The following is a 19,678-nucleotide window of genomic DNA, read 5'->3' as shown; positions in this document are numbered from 1 at the left end:
TATAAAATTCCTATATTTAACAGTATTTTACTCTAACACTCAAAACATAAGTTATTTCAAGTTATGCACCAATTATAGTTAAAAAGGCTACAACTAGGTAAGTTGCAGGGATATTTTTATTTTTTATAATTTTAAGATTAGATTAATTGATTCCATTATAAAAAATATGTATAATACATATTGTATTTAAACAAAAGTATAGTTGATTTATTTTTTTCGATAAATATTAATTAGTCTTATTATTACAGATAATTTGTAGGATTATTATGTTATTTTGTAAATATCTTTACCGGTGTTCTTTAACATGAACGCATCTTAAACATTCTAATGTTGGTAGGAGCAAACTTCCTGTCGTGTCTTTGAGTACGCTGCCATTTTGAAACGGCAGTGCTTTTTGTTCGTGTGGAGCGTCTGCTCGTTGCAGAGTTTAGATTGTGGTTTAGGAAAGTTTAGTTTTATTAACAAAGAACTCTATCAATATGAGCTGGCAAGATTATGTCGATAAACAGTTAATTGCATCAAGATGTGTTACAAAGGCTGCGATTGCCGGTCACGATGGAAATGTCTGGGCTAAATCGGAAGGATTCGATGTAAGTTTCTTGATATGTATTAAGTGCTTAGTGAATTTATACTAATCATCTTTTGTGTAAAGGTGATATGATGTGCGATTGTATTGTGCCTTTAAGTGGTCAAATTTTGGATTCGTAAATTATGAATGGATGACGAATCCGGCTAGTTGACAAGATGGCGACATGTGGTAGCCAATTCATATTAGAATTGGATTTTTTCAATCTATGCATTTTAAACTATTGATATTGTTAGTTTAAATTGAACTGTATTGATTTGGGAATGAATTGTAAATGGGTACTATTCGTTTCATGACCTATTTTCTGAATAAAATGTTGCCGGCCGGTAGGTCTCGTATTGAAGTAGTCACACGTCGGCGACGCCAAATTTATCTTTAACGTAATATTGGGTTCAAAACGATCCCATATAATTAATTTCTTACCTCTATAATATATTTACCCATTTTTAAACTTACGCTTAAACTTATCAGCGAAAATATTATGACTCATGATAGTAAGTTACGTAGGTAAAAATTATATACTTATATATTTTTATTCAAACAATTATCTGATATTTTTACCATTAAAAAAAATTATATTATATCTATTTAGTCATATAATATGGTAAATTTGATTCTAATAACAGTGTATATCAGTTACTAAAACATTATTGATTAGTATTTTATTTTAAAAAAATGGAGTATATATTTTTATAATTGTTTCAAAGTAATATAATATTCAGTTGTAAAAGTTACCAATTAATCACTAAATAAACGGCAAACAAATAAATACCAATATAAAAAAATTAGAAGAATTTCCTGATAATAGTACTAATATTCAATAAGTTAGCAATTATCATTTGTTAAGTGGAATAAAATAATCAATAATGATTTTATCTATAGGAATACATACATAGGGATAAATCAGAGTATGGAGTATTTAGACTGAATCAGAAGTTTAAAACTTACCAAAATGGTTAATTTAGTACTTAATTAACTATTAACTCAAACAAATAAGAATATGGTAAATAAGTATGATGATGCCATTATATAATATTAATTAGAATTGAATGAGAATTTTGTTTCAATTCAACAAGTTGTTGCCAATTTCTCAACAAGTTTTATGATTTAATGTTGTGAGTAGTTAAGTGTATTAGTATTTTTATAAAGTTTCTTTATCACATTCTTTTCTGTTAAGTTATGCTCAATTTTTAAGTTTTGAGAGTTTTGTTCATTTATATTATCTGTAAAATTATAAAGAAATAATATATTTTTTATTTGTATTTATTAAAAATGTTATTTAGAAACAAATAGAACTATGTGTTCAATAGAATTTTTGAATAGATTACAATAAAAAATCCATTGTTTCTGCTGGGAGTTATAAATTTCATGAATGATAAATATTGATAAATTTCATTATAAATAGCAGAAAAAATAAACATTCAGTATTTAAGAAGTTAGTTTTTCGAACAGAATTGCCACTTTCATAATTATTTGGTTTAACACATTTAAAAGTAATAATAACTTAAAGTTACTAAATCTTTATAAAGTATACTAAAGTTTATTTTACTGCAATGTTTTCAATTATACTTTATTAATGTTTTCCTTATTAGAAAACAATATTATTTATATTCATTAACTTTGGTGAGGAGTATAATAGAGATAGGAAGTAATAATAAAAATATTTGTATTCTAAACAAAAAATACATTCAATAAATAGTTGTCAATTCTAAAATATGTTTGCATGTATATAGATTTACACTAATATATTCTTTTATTTATTAGAGTTTGTTTCATAAAACCATATAGATATTTATATGTGTATTCACATTTATTTATAATTTTAATGAAATCCTTATCCCAATCTCAACCAACCAATGAAATACACAAGACAAGTTACATAGGCATACAAAAGACCTTAATATATTAAGATATAAATACATATATAAAAACACCTAGTCTAATATTATACAGTTGCACAAGTTTGTGTGTCCAATATTTCTCAGAAACTTTCAGGACATTATATTTTTTGTGTTAGATGCCTGATTATTAAAAATAAATTATATAACCATGATACTAGGAGCGAAGCTGTGGATCTAGATTTATACCAATTCGGGTGTATGTTTTAAATTAATAATATTTCCTTGTATTTGTACTTATTGTATGGTATGCTAATACTTGCAAAGTATAATGACTTAACTACATAATTATGTTATATCGGAACCGTAATATAGTTAATTAAATATTATAATTATTTCATGCCATGTACTGATTGGGTATATATTATCAATATTTACCCCCATTTGTTGAATTGTACAGTCTATCATAGTGCTACAAACCCTCTTCTTAACCAATGACAACTAAAGCTGAACAACCAACTCTTAATCATGTAATAATATAACCAATAAACAACCTACAATATTCATCGATTCAAAACCAATTGTAAAACTGGTTTAATCATAACATTAAAATATATTTTTTTCGTATTTTTTTACACACTATCGTTATGCTTGAAGACTTCAAGATAACACGATAAAGTTTTTTTTTTTGTAGATTATCGATTTGAGAAACGTGTATTATGATTATTTAAACTTAAATATATAATTCAATCGTATATAAATATTGAATATGAGTAAGCTCGTTCATTTACTTCAAAATTATATAAATATTATTGATAAATGTAATATTGTTAACAGATATCAAAAGACGAAGTCGGAAAGATAGTGGCCGGTTTCGAAAATGAATCACTCCTTACAAGCGGCGGCGTCACGATAGCGGGCACGCGGTACATCTACCTCAGTGGAACAGACCGCATAATACGCGCAAAACTTGGCAAGGTCGGCGTGCACTGCATGAAGACACAGCAAGGTAAAACAACTACGTTCATGCCAGTCCTTTGATAGTGAATTGCGATGCAACTTAATATAATAGTGTCGTGTCGTATGTCATGTATTATTTATTTTACTTATGCAGCATTTCGCGGCTTATGTTACATATTTCACCTATTTTGTGCAGAATGCAACATTCCTTATTGTAATATTATTATTCTTAAGTCAGTAATGATCATTTATTCCATGTTTTAATAACAGTTGATATGTTGGATTTTTCAAAACCATATTAGTACGTAATAAATTATATCTAATTGAATGAATATAGTATATTTAACAGACAATATTGAGTATTAGACTGTGATTAGAAACATGAAGATAAATCAAGTCTCGATAGTAAGAAAATTCTATTCTTGCATCATTGCCAAAGAGGCCGCTTGGCCTAGAACTACATATAATTATGTCATCTAAAAGTAGATACAATTCATATTTTCTTAACATTGAGTTATTAATAGCGTGACGAATAGTCTAATAATTTAAATTTTTCTCAAAAATTTGGTTTTAATGTTCTGGTGTACACTGAGAAATTGCGCGCATAGACCGTTAAGACCGTCTCTCTCTTAGTTTATTAATTGACCTACATATGACTCAAACACGCAATTATTTCTAGTTTCCGAAAGTAACTAATTTAATTAAAACACATATACTTTTAAGGATTACAAATAAATGGAATTCTTTGAATTTAACAGAACTTTTACATTAAAACATTTATTTGCAGCTGTTGTAATTTCTCTCTATGAAGAACCGATCCAACCCCAGCAAGCCGCATCTGTAGTGGAGAAGTTAGGAGAATATTTAATTACCTGTGGTTATTAGAGGTGAGTTGACAAGTTTCGTTTTTGTACTAGATTTATTTAAAAAAACGTACAAGAAATAGAATATTTTTCTTTTTTTTTCACAGATCGAAGCGCGCGTGATCTAAGAATAAGATAATATTTTTCCACAGGGAAATAAGTAACTGCATTTTGTATATTCTATAAAAGTGATAAGGACCGTCATTTGTTTTGATATTTGATAAATTATGGCGTCATCAATGTCTGATGCGTTTAGTATCCATGTGCAGATGTAATTACTTTGTGAATTTTGGACTTTTTTTTTTTATACGCTCACCGCTTTCACAGAGTAATTGTTTCTGTATGATGGTTTTATGTATTTAAAAAAAAATGCTTTTATTGGACTATACAGTAAAGCTAAATAAGTGGCTTTGCGATAAAGTCTCGAGGCATGATGTATAGAGATTTTTTTAAAATTTCTTTTCAAGTTGTCTGATACTACATTTTTTTTACATCTAGAATGAGTAAGTTAACAAGTTAACTGTGGTTATGACTTACTCGCTGTCAACCTTATTTATATAAATTAATAAAATGGAAATCAGCATTACAACCAGACGCTTGACAAGAAATTATAATAACCACGTAATGAAATTACTGTAACAATATACAACATTATTATATATGTAATTACAAATAAGCATTTGTGTAAGGGCTTGTTACAAAATGAAAGACACTGTAACCCAAGAATACATGTAACGATTTTAATTGAAAAATCTCTAGTCCCACTGGAACCATCGTGTGAGAACTAATACGACAGTGAGGCGAGTGGAGGGAGGGACGCGCTCCCTTAGCCCTCCGCGAGCGCCATTACTTCGCTATGCTTCCCTTTTTATTACGCTGCGTTTATAATATTGTGTAGTGAATAATAAACATTTTGCATTCTGTTTTATTCTATTCTATCTCTTAGCTGCAGAATCTAGAAGCGCTCAATTATAATCCTGTATCCTCAAACAAGGCTTGCAGTAATCGAAGGGTGCATATTGTTTATATTTGATATTACTACTATAGCTTTGTACATTGTTTCTGATAAGCGATGGGAACTGTGTCTATCTAATAATAAAATGATTTGTATTATAATTATATGGTTTTCTTTTTTCACCTGATATCCATTTTATTAACAACTTTGAGTAATAATCAATAAAATTCCTAAATAAGTATCACGAAATTTGACATCATAAGCAATTGGTATAATATAAAAAAGGATTTCTATTGCAAACTAGAGGCGGCTAGAGGCCAAAGGTAACGACCATTTTTATGACTGAACGTGCCTCACACCGATCAGTGGAAATTAAACTTAAATATAATAATATGGTTTGGCGCATAACTTAAATATTTTATATTAATGCAATAATATATCTTATAAATGCGAGCTTAATTGAGTCATTGAGCTAAACAACTGACGAATCCCTAGTATTCTAGCCATAGTGATAGTATAATTTGTTTTAACACTTTCGGCCTGAAAGGTCGTTTCCTCTTCTGATAAATCAATTGTTGAACTGAAAACTATAAATTAGTAAGTCGTAAAAAAAATAGGCGTTAAAGGGTTCAAATTGGTCAATAAACAATTAAATTCGTAAATATTAAAATTATTCCAAAGAAGTTCTGGCCCTATGGGTTATTTTACTTTCGACTTAAAATATAATCATTTGAAGCAAAATAGAATCACTACATTACTATAATTGTGAATATTTACGCACAAAGTGACGATTATATTATTCTCTGATATCTGATTATTTTAAATTAAAATTTGAGGTTAATATAAGATATGAATTGGATAATAATACAAAAAACGACTATCGAAGAACACGAAACTTTTTAAATTGGGTGAGAAATATAACTAGATGGGTAAAATAAAAAAAAATATGGCTAATTAACATAATTTATTTTCCTTTTGACAAAATCTACAATAATAAGAATTAAGTACACTCGAATACAAGGATTGGTATAAAATGTTAAAAGTGGTAGTCTATATGTGAATTTGGTTCTTTAATATACCACACAAGATCATTTTACACATCTAACTCTAAAAAGAAAATTGTAATTAAGTTACATATTTTTGTGTATCTAATATTAACGTTAATTATAATATAGACTCGGAGAAATAATCCTTATTCCTTTCTAAAACGGTTAACAATAATTTAAAACAATAAAACTCAGATGTACATAACATACTACGTGGTTATCTACATTTCTACAAACCTATTTTATGAATAAGGAAGAAAATTAGTCGTGGATTCCTAAAATAGACATTTCTTAAATAAATTATGCGTTGTAATAACCACCGGTTATAAATATTACTATACGTACAATTCAATTAAAATAAACATGCCACTTGATTAAGCCAGCAAACTAAGATACGGTTTTTAAATTTCAAAGCCACATTCACGCACATGTTAATACAATTTACTCTAACGCTCGCAATTTTCATAGCATTTTTTTTGTCATCAATCTTATTTGTAAACTTTTCAGATCGAATGACTTCGAATATAATACCATTGTAGTTTGATTGTTACACATACTGTAACTTGTTTCACGGGAGAGATTTCAAGGTCAAATCATATAACCTATCTTGTGGTCACGGATGCTCCAATGAATAATGACGAGATTTCTTCCAAAGACTTCTAAAGAAACCTTTCCTTTGTTTCTGGCCTGGATGCTCCTCGCCTGTTAACAAATATAATTTCGATTAATAACCTTAATAATAATGCTTCCTTTTTCAATTGATATTATTTTCCTGTTTATTAACAATATAATAATGTATCTACATATAATACTAATTAATGCGATACCTACTACATACAGTTTTGTATCACCATCATTAAAATTTAAGTAGAGGCCTCCATTATAAGCTCATGTGGCAGTTATTATTAATAGTGATGATGCCATATGAAACTTTAAGGAGTAAGGACCGCGTGTGCCACCCATACGCCACCATGGTAGCGCAGCCTTATCAGTTGACAGCGCTTCGATTTAGTAAAAGAACGGTATTTTTTCATCGTGTGTTCTCTCTGTCTCTCTCTTTGACGGTGATATTCATCCGTCTAATCACGAAGAAAATTGGAAAGACAGCCATTTCGGGCTCTGATTTTTATAGCAACCTATTTTTCAACATTTTTATTATGATTTAATTTAATATAAATCAATATAAATAGCACACTTAGCGAATCTTTGTTGTTTAATTAGATGTTTTTGTGTACTGTGAAAGAACAGAAAAATGGTCTGCCAGTGTATAGCCTCTGTGATATCAATGGAAAATATGAATGGAATTAATAAAATAAGCAACCGATATGAAGGACCGCAAAACAAATATGAAATATCAGTAAGTAAAATGTCGACATATTTTTTTTTCATTTTCAGCGAGTCATCCAATCAAATTGACGCAACTAGATTCAAGTGGGAATTACTTAATAAGATTATTTTTTAACATTAGTTGTCAACTACATCTAGCGATGAAGTCGAAGATAGAAGATAGATAAGATTTATTTCTATTCCAGTAGGGCAATATTTATCAATCCAAAACAAATATTTGATAGCAACAGTTGCTATGCTTTAACCGTAATAGCCCCGGGATATAGCCCCCCGCCCCCATACAGGATGATTTTGACTGTCAGACTTGAGTAGCTTTTTTTTATTTTATAAACTTGAAGCCCTGTTTGTCGAACAAGCTGCGAAGATCCTACGCCTTAATTCACTAGACTAAAAAAAATTGTTTTGATTTATCATTGCGAAATATGAACGTAGTTTAGCTTACTAACCATGACCGCAAAATATTTTTTAAACTATCTGTTTATTGGTGATATTAAATTTGATATTATTATTGATGAATTGTATTTTATCTTAATTTTAAAAATTAATAAGTATATATTTGTAAGGCTGCAGTATTGTTAGGGTCGTGAACCCCTATTTGAGGGCGAGGGAGTGCGAATGTCAAGTGTACGAGCGCGCTAGTCGCCGCCGCCGGGTCGATACTGCGGCTACGCTACAAGGACTTATTAGATTCGAAAAGCGCAGGCTTACAAAATAGTGTTTTTTTTTTAAATTATTTTACTAAAATTGGCATTAAGAAATTTCATAATTTTGAAATATTATTTTTAAACAAGCGATTTTAGATGATCTAGAGTAGAAATAACTTATCAAATCGGGGAGGACGTAAATTACAATGAATTGTTATCAATTCTTGGTGGTAGGAATTTGTGCAACCACCCTACCCACCTGGGTAGGTACAACCCACTCATCAGATATTCTACCGCCAAACAACACTACTCAGTATTGTTGTGTTCCCGTTCGTTCCCAGGGACTGGTTAATATTTCTTACAGCGGCATTGTCTATGGGTGGTGGTGACCATCAGGTGGAACATCTGCTTGTCCGCTTAGCGATGAAGGCTATCAATATTTTAACTTAAATTTTTGAACAGTGATTAATATTAAGGTTGTTTTCAATAATGTGAGAAAATAAACAATGAATAAAAATCACGTGAAAGTTTACCGTTTAACCCGTGCTGTGACATAAATGATGTGATCAATCATTAAAGAGATGACGGTCGGTCATTGATATAGGAGGTCGCGTTTGTTTTATAGCCGTTCCGAGATATCTCCAGACAATATAAATAATGAGGTGACAGACTAAACGATTTCAAAGTTATCGAGAATGGGTCACTTTGTTGATAATTATGCTTTATTTATATATTTTAATAATAAAAAAGCATACAATAAATTCAATGAAAAAAAAATTAGTATATGTATATTGAAGAATAAGATTTTTACCCAATAACATGGCGTATAAGAATGATATTTGACATACATAAATTAAAAAACAACTATTCGTATAGTATTTCATCGATGAAGTAAGAGGCACACCGTTAGTAGGGCGTCCGAGAATAGACCGGTTAGTAGATATTTTCCAGCGCACGTCCCAAATGCTTCGACTGTGGCCAAAAATAGCCCTCATGAAGCCGTCCCCGACATCTGACTCCGTTAAATATGAATAAGATTGTCCCTACTCGAACCTGCTATTTAAAAACTTTTCAATGTAAATATACCTCAGTAATTATACGTCATATTCTTGTTACAATAACTCGATGCCATAATCAGTACCGTAAATGAAATTTTAAATTAAAGAAGTGTTAAACAAACAGCAACTTGCAATTAGTAGTTTATATTATTTTATCATCAGAAAATGATCTCCATATTCCACAGATCGCGGAGAGCCGCAGGTTTATTAATAGCATGCGCAGTGGAGGCCCGTCTGATTCAAGTTCATTGGCTAGACTCCCCGCAATGATTGTGTCGACTGTCGATACTTCATGTGTTCACATTCGGTGCAATTCATCACTTAACTTGTTATATTAAAATAATAATACTGTAATTGATTAATAATTTGCTATACTAGTTAACGTGTGAAACGCGGATTTAGGTTTATGTACAATAGTTTCATCTTCCTTTAATCGCCCTAAAGAAAAAGCTTAATGTAATGTATAATAATTTATTTTGAGGGACTTAACGTGGACTTACCGGATCTACGAGCTATAGGCGTAGCAAGTTACGCTTCTAGAATAATAAATGAGAACCTTATTGAACATTTATGCTATATCTTTTTTATTTGTGAGAAAGATCAACACTATAGTATAATAATAATTATGGTCTAGTGGGGATGTGAAAACGTTACTGATAAATATTAATTCTTTAATATGACTCAGAATCTTCTTGTCGATTCTTCAAAGTGAATCACGGTTACCCACTGATGACTAACGATTCGACGAAGCGGGAAGTCGACTTAGGCGACAATGAGACTCATATTCGTTTAGAATATTTAATCGGGTCAGGAAGATCGCTGTGAGGGTAACACGTAGGGTTCGTTCGAGGGTCGGAGTTTTGGTTGGAGGGAGGGAGGTGTACGGGGTGTACAGAGTTCGTCGACTCTCCGGTGAAGGGCAGCGAGGTCGGTGCGTTCGCTTTCGTCGGCGCGCGGTGGCGGCGCGCCGTGCGCGACGTATTATTGATCGGTCGCGCAGCCTCCGCTCTCCCGCACTGTCTGTCCGCTTTACTACTCGGCCCAGTGTGTTCTTTATCTCATAAAATATTCGCAGTGTGACAATTCGTTTTAGAGTACCAGGGCGTTGTCCTCTTCACTGTACGCTTTTAAGTCAATTCTTCAACAATTGGATTTATTTTTGAATATTACTTTTTAATTGGGCTTACCATGAATGATGCAACGTTATACGACAAAAACACAACATACATATTATGTAACTATACAATTGTTTCAGTATGAATTTAGTTCAGGTTTCAGTCAGTAATATTTATTTAAGATCTTATTTTGACAGAATATTTAATTCTATCTAATTATTATGTCTTATTAAATGACAAATTAATAAAAAAGAAAAGTAGTTTGTACTGTATAGTAAATTATTCAGAGCACTTATGTTATATTAATCAAAATTTAATTTAATCTTGTGTATTTAATTTTATCTAATTAATTGTTGCCAAGCTAAACGAATTTCAAATAAAAATCACTTAAAAAATATAATAAAATGTGTTTTTCATAATAGTTTTAACGTACTTAGACCGACTCTAAGCATGTTATAACTTGTTATTAAGTAAACCACCAGTACCGGCAACCACAAGGTCTGGTCTAGAGAAACTTGATGTAATGTTATATATACACAGCAACTGCTATTTGGATGGCTTTTAATTATTTTACAATACAATACAATTAAGATTTATCAATTACCTCTAAAACATCTGTCAATTGTATTTAAATATGTTTTCAAGACGTCTATCACTTAAAGAGCTATATATTCCATACAATATTTAAATATTTTAGTTATTACTTAAGTTGTAAGTAAAGATTTATATTTTGTTGATAACTATTAACGTAAAAATGAAGTAAAAATTATGTTGTATGAAGTATTATTAAACGTAACTTACATGTTTTAACTTAAAGACTTGAGCCCATGTAGCTTTTTGGATTGGGATTAAATACATTTGAAATTTAGTTTTTTTTGAGAGATTTAGGCTGCAGTTTACATATGCTATACCGTTAATTAATTGAAGATTTAGAATATGTAGGTAGGTAGAGTATGTGAGTGTATAAACTAGTGTTAATTACATTTAACTATAAATGTAATTTATACGACTAAGAAGTATTAGATACTTGTAATATAAATACTACCTAATTATTAAATTTCCAGAACAAATAAAATTTTTTAGTAAGAATTTTTATCTGGATCGTTTAACACTAAAATCATTTTTAGGTCTCGAAATGTTGTTCAAAATAATACAAATTAACTAGTCTATATATTTGAAACGTTAGACACTAACAATTGTAAGAAAATGACTGAAAGCGACGAGACAAGCGAATGAACGTTTATACAATACAAAGCTTTATCACTATATGCGAACTCTTAGTTTGTCGTGCAGACGAGTCACTCGAGAAATAAGACTACTTTCAGTGGAACTAGGCCTGTTTGAATAACTTATAAGTAAGCCTGTAGTCAGACTTATAAGAATTAGAAAAAAATAAAGACGCAAGGGTATAACATGATAAAATTCAGCATTTGTCTAATTAAAAGAATAATTTGATACATTTAAATATTATTAAACTTAGTTTCTCTTTTTATACATTCTCTTTTTAACATTCCTTCACTTAAATGAATTTAGACGACTATACATTCTTTTAAGTTTTATAGTTATATAGAAAATATTAACTATGTCAGCATGTCTTACACGTGAAGATTTGAGCCAGGCAGCTAAGTAATAATACTTCGACTTGCGATGTGAAGTCAGAAGTGTAAATGAGCCAGTTGAATTTCACGTATAAGTTACTTGACTTGTATGCACTTTATGAATTATCTTTAAAAAACATGATATTATACCTCCGATTGATTGCGTTTTGAACTTATTATTTAATGTAGGTAAATTACTAAATAATATCAAAACATAAATAAACGTTTGCTTTAATATTGAGTCATGTCATGTTTTCCTTTTATAAATAATAAATAACAAGGCGCCTGACACGGCAATTGCATGCGTGACCTCTTATCGATTCGTGTTTATGTCGTTAAAATGTACTGTTATATTTTTATCTTGTATACATGAGTATATATATATACTTAAGAAGATAGTAGGTCATTATCGTCGTTTGTATTGGTAATGAGTTAAGAAGTTATCATATTATTTTCTCGTGTAAAATATTTATTTATTATTCTCTTTTGTTTCTATGTCGTATTTTCTATAATGCTGATTGATTTACAGTATTGTTGATATTATTTATACTTATAGCTACAATTACTATACAGTTCTTATCTAAGGTTTTTTTATGATATCGGTAGGCGGACGAGCAAATGGGCCACCTGATGGTAAGTGGTCACCACCGCACATAGCCAATGGCGCTGTAAGAAATATTAACCATTCCTTACATCACCAATGCGCCACCAACCTTGGGAACTAAGATTTTACGTCCCTTGTGCCTGTAGTTACACTGGCTCACCGGAACACACCAATACTGAATACTGTTGATTGGCGGTAGAATATCTGATGAGCGGGTGGTACCTACCAAGACGGGCTTGCACGAAATCCTACCACTAAGTCCTTTTTCTGACTAAATAACTAATTAAGCCATTATTTCACTTCGTGTATGTGTATAGTGTTGATGTATGTGTATACTGAATTTTAGTCCAGTCCCATTGCACTGAAATTTTGTGCAAATACAGACCTGTTTATAGTTAAGAACACTACATGTTTTTTTATCATATTTTTTACCAGTCTGATGAGTCCCGTGTCACCAGTTACTGAAACTCTTAAATAATGATCCGCTATGTTAACTGCGACCGTTAACGATTATATGAGCTGATTAAAAATATATATATAAATATAAATAAATAATTAAAGTTAAATTGTGTCAGTTATTACTAATTGTAATTTTATATCATTATGTATATATTGTATGTACTCGTCAATTTCAAACTGACGATAATCAATCATCATATCTATTTCAAATTTATAGTTCTCATTTAATTTTTATTGCATTGTGTGTGATGATGAATGAAGGAGTATAATTTTTTTTCTGTATATTAGGTAAAAAATAGCTTGTAAATAATTCAAAGTTCACTTATAAGTTACCTAGAGTGGATATTACAGTTTTTCATGAACTTATAATATCTATAGTTATTGCTTCTTGGTGAATTAAATTAATTAATATTTATTAAAACACCAGAGTATATTTTGAATAATACTACAACAAAAGTTAATCGAAAGTATTATCAATTATTGAAATAGCTAGAGATATTTAATTATAATATTACATTTTAGATTTTAGTATTCAATATAATCTAAAATAAAACTACTTTTAACATTGTAACATTTTACCAATATTTGAGTATACTATAATCGATTTTTTTGCTTTAGTAACTTTACTTTGTGTAATCGATTGTATAGATGTATTGCATAGTACTCGTGTCTTCTTCTTTCAAATACAAAAATATTGATGATGGAAAAAGAAAACAGTAAGTAAATATTCACCACTATACCTACTTACACGTTGATTAAGGCCGTCCATGAGTTGCGTTTGTTAGAATGTAGTGAAAAAGTGTTAAATGAAATATTGAACGTTGGTTGTCCTTGTCAATGTCAATTCGTTCGACATCGGTTCGATTTAGCTAATCTTTTGCGTCACTAAATGAGATCGAGATAAAATTGAGCAGAGTCAAAATAGCATACTTTTTACGCTCTCTAAATGTGCTGCTTTCGTACATTTATTATTTTAACATTAGACTAATCATTTCGTTAACATAAGCTGAATTAATTTCAGAGCGTATTTTTGGGGCCGGAAAATTATGATAAGATTTCTACGAAATTTTAGTTATTATAAAAATCATGATTTATAACAAAAACGTTGTTGCTAGTCGTTCGTTTCGTATTCTAAGTAATAATATTTTTAAGCAATTAACCACGATGTTAATTGTTTAAAGTATAGAAAGTTAAATAATCATTTTTTTTTAATATTTAAATACCAATATACGTAGACATATTTCATAATATATTTTTTATAATAATTTTTTTTTGCAAAAAGTGTCCTTATTTAAACTCCAGCTAAAAGAATTCGAAAAAGTTTTCAATTTAAATAATGTTACGAATTAAACAACTATGAATCTAATCTTAATTTATTTTAAATATTGTAATATCCACCTATAAACCCCTGACTTATTGATTTAAAGATCACCAATACTTTTTTTTCGCATTACTGTATTTCGCTAAGAAAAGCAAGATGGATTGCAGAAAGAGGTTATCTATACGATAGAACAGTGACTCACTTCAGTTTACTAATGAGGACACAGAGCGGAACTGACCTTCTCCTACTAAGGGACCTTCCAAGTAACGTTCGACACGAAAGACACGTACTGATATATATTTATGGTGATGTGTTGAGATGAGTCATCGAGGTCGTCTTTAAATGTATGCGCACATTTTAACATTAAAATTCCATTAAAAAAAATAATTAATAATAAATTAAATTATCAAACCAAATGTTTGCGAGATTCGCCGGAACATTCGCTATTGCAAAATGAATTATTAATTGTAGACAAACGGTACAGTTCAACGAACTCTGTGTAAAGCAGATATAGTTGGTATCGCCACTAGCGGTCAGTCATTTACCCTTGCCAATATTTTGCTTATGTATAATTTATAAGTCTTCAATTATGACGATATTTTATTTTAAAGTCCTTACAGAAAAACTCGCAATAAATAAGATCATCTAGATTTTTATGTAACATGCTTGTATATAAATAATGTTATTATTTTATACATCGTAATGGTAAAATGATAGTATCGTTTAGTAACGCGTAGATATAAATTATCAAGCGTGTCCAATTTATGATAAACATTTTATTACAGTTAGTGCAAAAAGTTGTATATAAAAATTATGTAGGTACGTTTCAGAAAAATTGCTACTTTGGGACCGGTAAATTAATCTGTAATTTATTGTTCCCAAAGTAGTCACTTTTTTATTGTAAATATGAATTTTAATTGTTAACTTCATTTATAAATATTTAGGTCCTTTTGCATCTAAAAAAGAGTTTTCTAAAAAAAAGAATACTTTGAATTAATTCATATCGTCACATCGAAAGTGCTTCTTTTATTTAATGACATTATTAAAATATATACGAAGCGTAACAAACATTTCAAATCATCAAGATGATGAGTAACCTACATCATTGTTTGTGATGTTCGCTAGTTCAAAATAATTCAACGAGGATTTTTCATTAATTTTATGTATAAATGCAGAAAACACCGTGCTTTGTCCGCGTATAACACATTTTAAGTTTTAATGTGCCAATGAATGAGAACGGTAGGAAATGTATACCCACATGTTTACTATCTAAGTATTCCATGAGATATTTACTGGAACTCGGCCAAACGGTTAAAAATGTTCGACTGTATGCCAAGAATATAGGTATGCAAATAAACAGCTGTATTTTGTAACATTTATTAATGTAACGCAATATTTTTTCAACAATATCCATCTTAAAAATATTAAAATTAATGTTAGTTAACGTCAGACGGTGCAATATTAAAAAAGATTCTATTTGATATAGCTCCGTGATTTAGCAGTCTCTCATGTGAGAATTGAAAGCACTAGGCTATTGACCTCAATCCGGTTAGTGCTGGTGTTAATTAAACTGAATATGTTAACACTAAGCTTCAAGTATTGTAACAGAAATAATTTATATTTTTTTCAATTAAAACTTTTTTGTTAATTTTTTTTAATGCACTTATATTAACGGGGAACTATATAAATATGATAATAAACCATTTGAAATGTTAAATAGACATTATTAGTATAATTACATGTATTTAATTTTGAAACGTTTGTTTGAAATCACTATTAAGGAATATAAATACAAAGGCAAATCGGATCGTGTTAATTCAAATACCTTATTTTATTTTCCTTATTTCCAAAGTAATAAGCGCATTCTCAGTATGTACATTTGTCATTACATATTTATGACTATGTAAAACGTTAAAAGTAAAAATAGAAAGTTACAACAATGTTATCGGGCGAGCTGATAATGAAGTCGAGCCAGGACAACAATTAACGAATACCACGATACTGCCTCATACAGCGACGTAATGGAAGACTCTTACCAATTAACGAGTCGTGTCGTTCAATGTAAAAGTGGCCTGATTAAGTTATGACATCATATACACGAATTTATTAAAACCCGCATTTCGTTCTCATGAAGTTTATTTAACATTTTTCTTATAATTTTTTACGTACGAAATACAAATATGACTGTATTCACGTTTATAGTCACCTAAGTTAATATATTATTCTTCGAAATCATGAACTAGCTATTTTGGAATTACATAAAAAAAACGAGTTTGTACATTCTTCTTTCTGTTTTGATTTGAATAAAAATGACGTATAACCTGAGGAAGTTTAAATTGAACTATATTATTATTATTATTTTATGATATCGGTAGGCGGACGAGCAAATGGGCCACTTGATGATAAGTGGTCACCACCGCCCATAGACAATGGCATTGTAAGAAATATTCCTTACATTACCAATGCGCCACCAACCTTGGGAACCAAGATGTTACGTCCCTTGTGCCTGTAGATACACTGGCTCACTCATCCTTCAAACCGGAACACAACAATACTGAGTACTGCTGTTTGGCGGTAGAATAACACATGAGTGGGTGGTACCTACCCAGACGGGCTTGCACAAAGTCCTATCACCAAGTATAGTATAAATTATATTAGTTTTCTTGTATTATACCTAAAGATATTTTATCATTTCTAACAACAAGGTTTACATTTAGAATTAATATCAACTACGATAACACGTTAGTATGAACAAAATCAACAAAATATTTGTACCGTTTGTTAATTAAGTGATTTTAGTCTTTAACCTTAAACATTAATTTAAACTATAATAAAAATTTAATCATATTCAAATAGTTCCAACAATTGTTTATATATAGAGCTACTAATTTTCAAAGACGGATGCTTGATTATCTAAACGTTGGTTCCATTGAAATGTCACGTCTAAATACTAGCTGACATTGTGTTTGAAAGTTTATTATCATATCAGCTGTTAGTATGCTTTGTCTACATCCCGTTTGAAATATACATGTATCTATATATAATAAAGAGAATGATTCACTACTTATATCATATAATATGGGTTGTTAGATTTAAGTAAGTCATATCCTTAACAAAACTACGAAACACCGAACATATGAATATGACTTTTGGAAAACATATATTTTAAATGTCTCTGCAGGTCAAAACTAAACATGGTAATTATGGTTATTGTATTATAAATATGTAATAAGTTTAATATGACTTTTATTCGAGGTCGTTTTAAAATAGATGTAGGTACATATTTTGGTTGGCGAGGTTTACCAGACTAAACAAATGTTAAGTTTTATAACATTCTGTCCTCGTAATGCAACGTCTTAGTGAGTTTAGACTAATATTAGAGTGTTTGTATTTAAAGTCAGCCGCAGTTAATGAGTATTATTATTAGATAATGTTATGATGGACGTTAAAACAAACATTGGGTACTCATAACAGTCAATTAAGCGCTAATAGACCGCGTCGTTTCGATATATCCTGATAATGACAGGCAATGTTGTGTTGAGACCAGTGAATATCCAGGGAGAATTCCAATTTTTGCAAAAATACGAATAGAATGCGGTGTCCTTTGGAGTCGTTACCCCTGCAGAGAGGGGTGTCGGTGAGACGAGGGGCGCGGGACAGTTGGCGTGTGCCGGGGAAGGAGCCGGGTTACGCCAGCAGGGTGGCGATCGCGGCTGCGCGCTGTCCGCCGCAGCCCCCCGGGACACCATGTGCGCGATGTCGCACCCCACGCCTCGCACACCCGCATACAACCCCCGCTTTTACCAATGAAAAGCGCGATCATTACCCGCTCATTCATCTCCGTTTCTCTGTTATTGCTATAGCAACGTTGCTTGATAAGTTCTATGATATAATGTAATACTAACCGTTTGCTGACCGAGCCGCTGGCGACGTTGCCTCCTTTTTTCCAGAACTTTCCTTCTCCTTTCCATTGTTTCCTAAGAATAAAGAGAATCATATAGCAGCTGCAACATATTTGATTACTATTGTTACGGAACGTGTTTATTCTCACGTTTCGTTGATAGCACTCAACCTTCAATATAATTCAGTTTCAAATTAAATAGTAATAACTTTTCGAAATATGTAAATGGAACGAAAACGTCTTTTATTGCAGCAATTTAAATACAGTTTCCATGAAAATAAGCAATAAGTCCGTAAATACTTGACATCCTTAGATAACTTACTAAAATTAGTAATTATTCTGTAATATATTTTGTTGCGATATTTATTAATTAGATTGTCGTAATTTTCTTCGGTAACATTTTTTTCTATATTTATGCGAAACTTGGTGCTAAATGTAATAATGCAATTAAAATTGAACAGAATACAACATGACAGCATTTTCGTTCTTATTAATTTTAGATCACGTTAGCACCCTTCAGATTATTAGAGGCATTCAAGAAATCCGACAAATATCAACCAAGACTTAAAAAATGGTATAGTATGAAGTCATCGAAACAATTTTTTAACCATTGAGTGTTATTCAATGGTGATGAATACCCTGAATAGTTCTCTTCACGAAATAAAAAAAAAAAATAACACTTTTTTAAAACTAAAAGTCCTATTGTTATTGTTCTATTTTATTACGAAGTGTATGAAAACATAAAAATCAACTTATGCAATTTAGTTTTACCTTTATTTATCTAAATAATTTTTATTATAAAAAGCGTGGTTTTTTTCATTGAAAATTTCTGACAAACTTAAATTTGACAACACCGATGTTATCACGTGATAAGAAAGATTAATCGAAATTGATATAACATAATTCGTATTTATTTAGGCGAAGTAATTTTATTTTTACTTCGGTTTAATTTATTATTTTCACGTTTGAATCATGAGTTCGATCGAGAATTGTATATAAGGTATCGATTAGCTGCTACCTAAAAGGTTAGGAACACATTCTATCAGGTCCATACTTATTCCATATTGTCCTGTAGGCAGCAATTTCAAACTAGTTGCATATCAATCCGAGGCGGAAATATCTGGCTACAGATAGAGGAGGGAGGGAGTCACCCGACGGAGGCACATTCCCGGTAGGATCCTTTATGCCGCGGCCGCCTGTCTGACCGGTTCCAGCGATCGTTCAACCCAGCGAGCTCGCAAATTTACAAAGATCGACTTTCACCGACAATGTATATTTCTTTGAAAACAGTACTGATATCTTTTCTGGGCAATTAATTCAGCATTCATCAAATTTCATAATTTGTTTGGTGAAGAAAACTGAATATAAATAGAGCACATGAGA

At 30.6% G+C, this 19,678-nt stretch overlaps 2 protein-coding genes across 3 annotated transcripts in view; one reads left to right on the top strand and one right to left on the bottom strand.

Annotated features, from left to right (window-relative positions):
• The first annotated feature begins 366 nt into the window (after window positions 1–366).
• Window positions 367–5,363, top strand: LOC125077165 (profilin). Its single transcript, XM_047688997.1, has 4 exons — window positions 367–590; window positions 3,262–3,433; window positions 4,172–4,271; window positions 4,355–5,363. The coding sequence occupies exons 1-3, from the start codon at window positions 480–482 to the stop codon at window positions 4,267–4,269; spliced, it is 381 nt and encodes a 126-aa protein (XP_047544953.1). The 5' UTR covers window positions 367–479; the 3' UTR covers window positions 4,270–4,271; window positions 4,355–5,363.
• Window positions 5,364–6,217: 854 nt separating this feature from the next.
• Window positions 6,218–19,678, bottom strand: part of LOC125076882 — a 128,899-nt gene continuing 115,438 nt past the window's right edge. For both annotated transcript variants that reach the window (XM_047688609.1, XM_047688608.1), the window contains 2 exons: window positions 18,300–18,371; window positions 6,218–6,950 (listed from right to left, as the gene is read on the bottom strand). In XM_047688609.1, coding sequence (XP_047544565.1) covers window positions 6,862–6,950; window positions 18,300–18,371 — 161 coding nt within the window. In that variant the 3' untranslated portion in view covers window positions 6,218–6,861. The remainder of the gene's footprint in view (window positions 6,951–18,299; window positions 18,372–19,678) is intronic.

This window comes from Vanessa atalanta, chromosome 3, assembly GCF_905147765.1.
Source record: "Vanessa atalanta chromosome 3, ilVanAtal1.2, whole genome shotgun sequence".
NCBI lineage: Eukaryota > Metazoa > Arthropoda > Insecta > Lepidoptera > Nymphalidae > Vanessa > Vanessa atalanta.
This window is presented reverse-complemented; position numbering and strand designations above follow the sequence as displayed.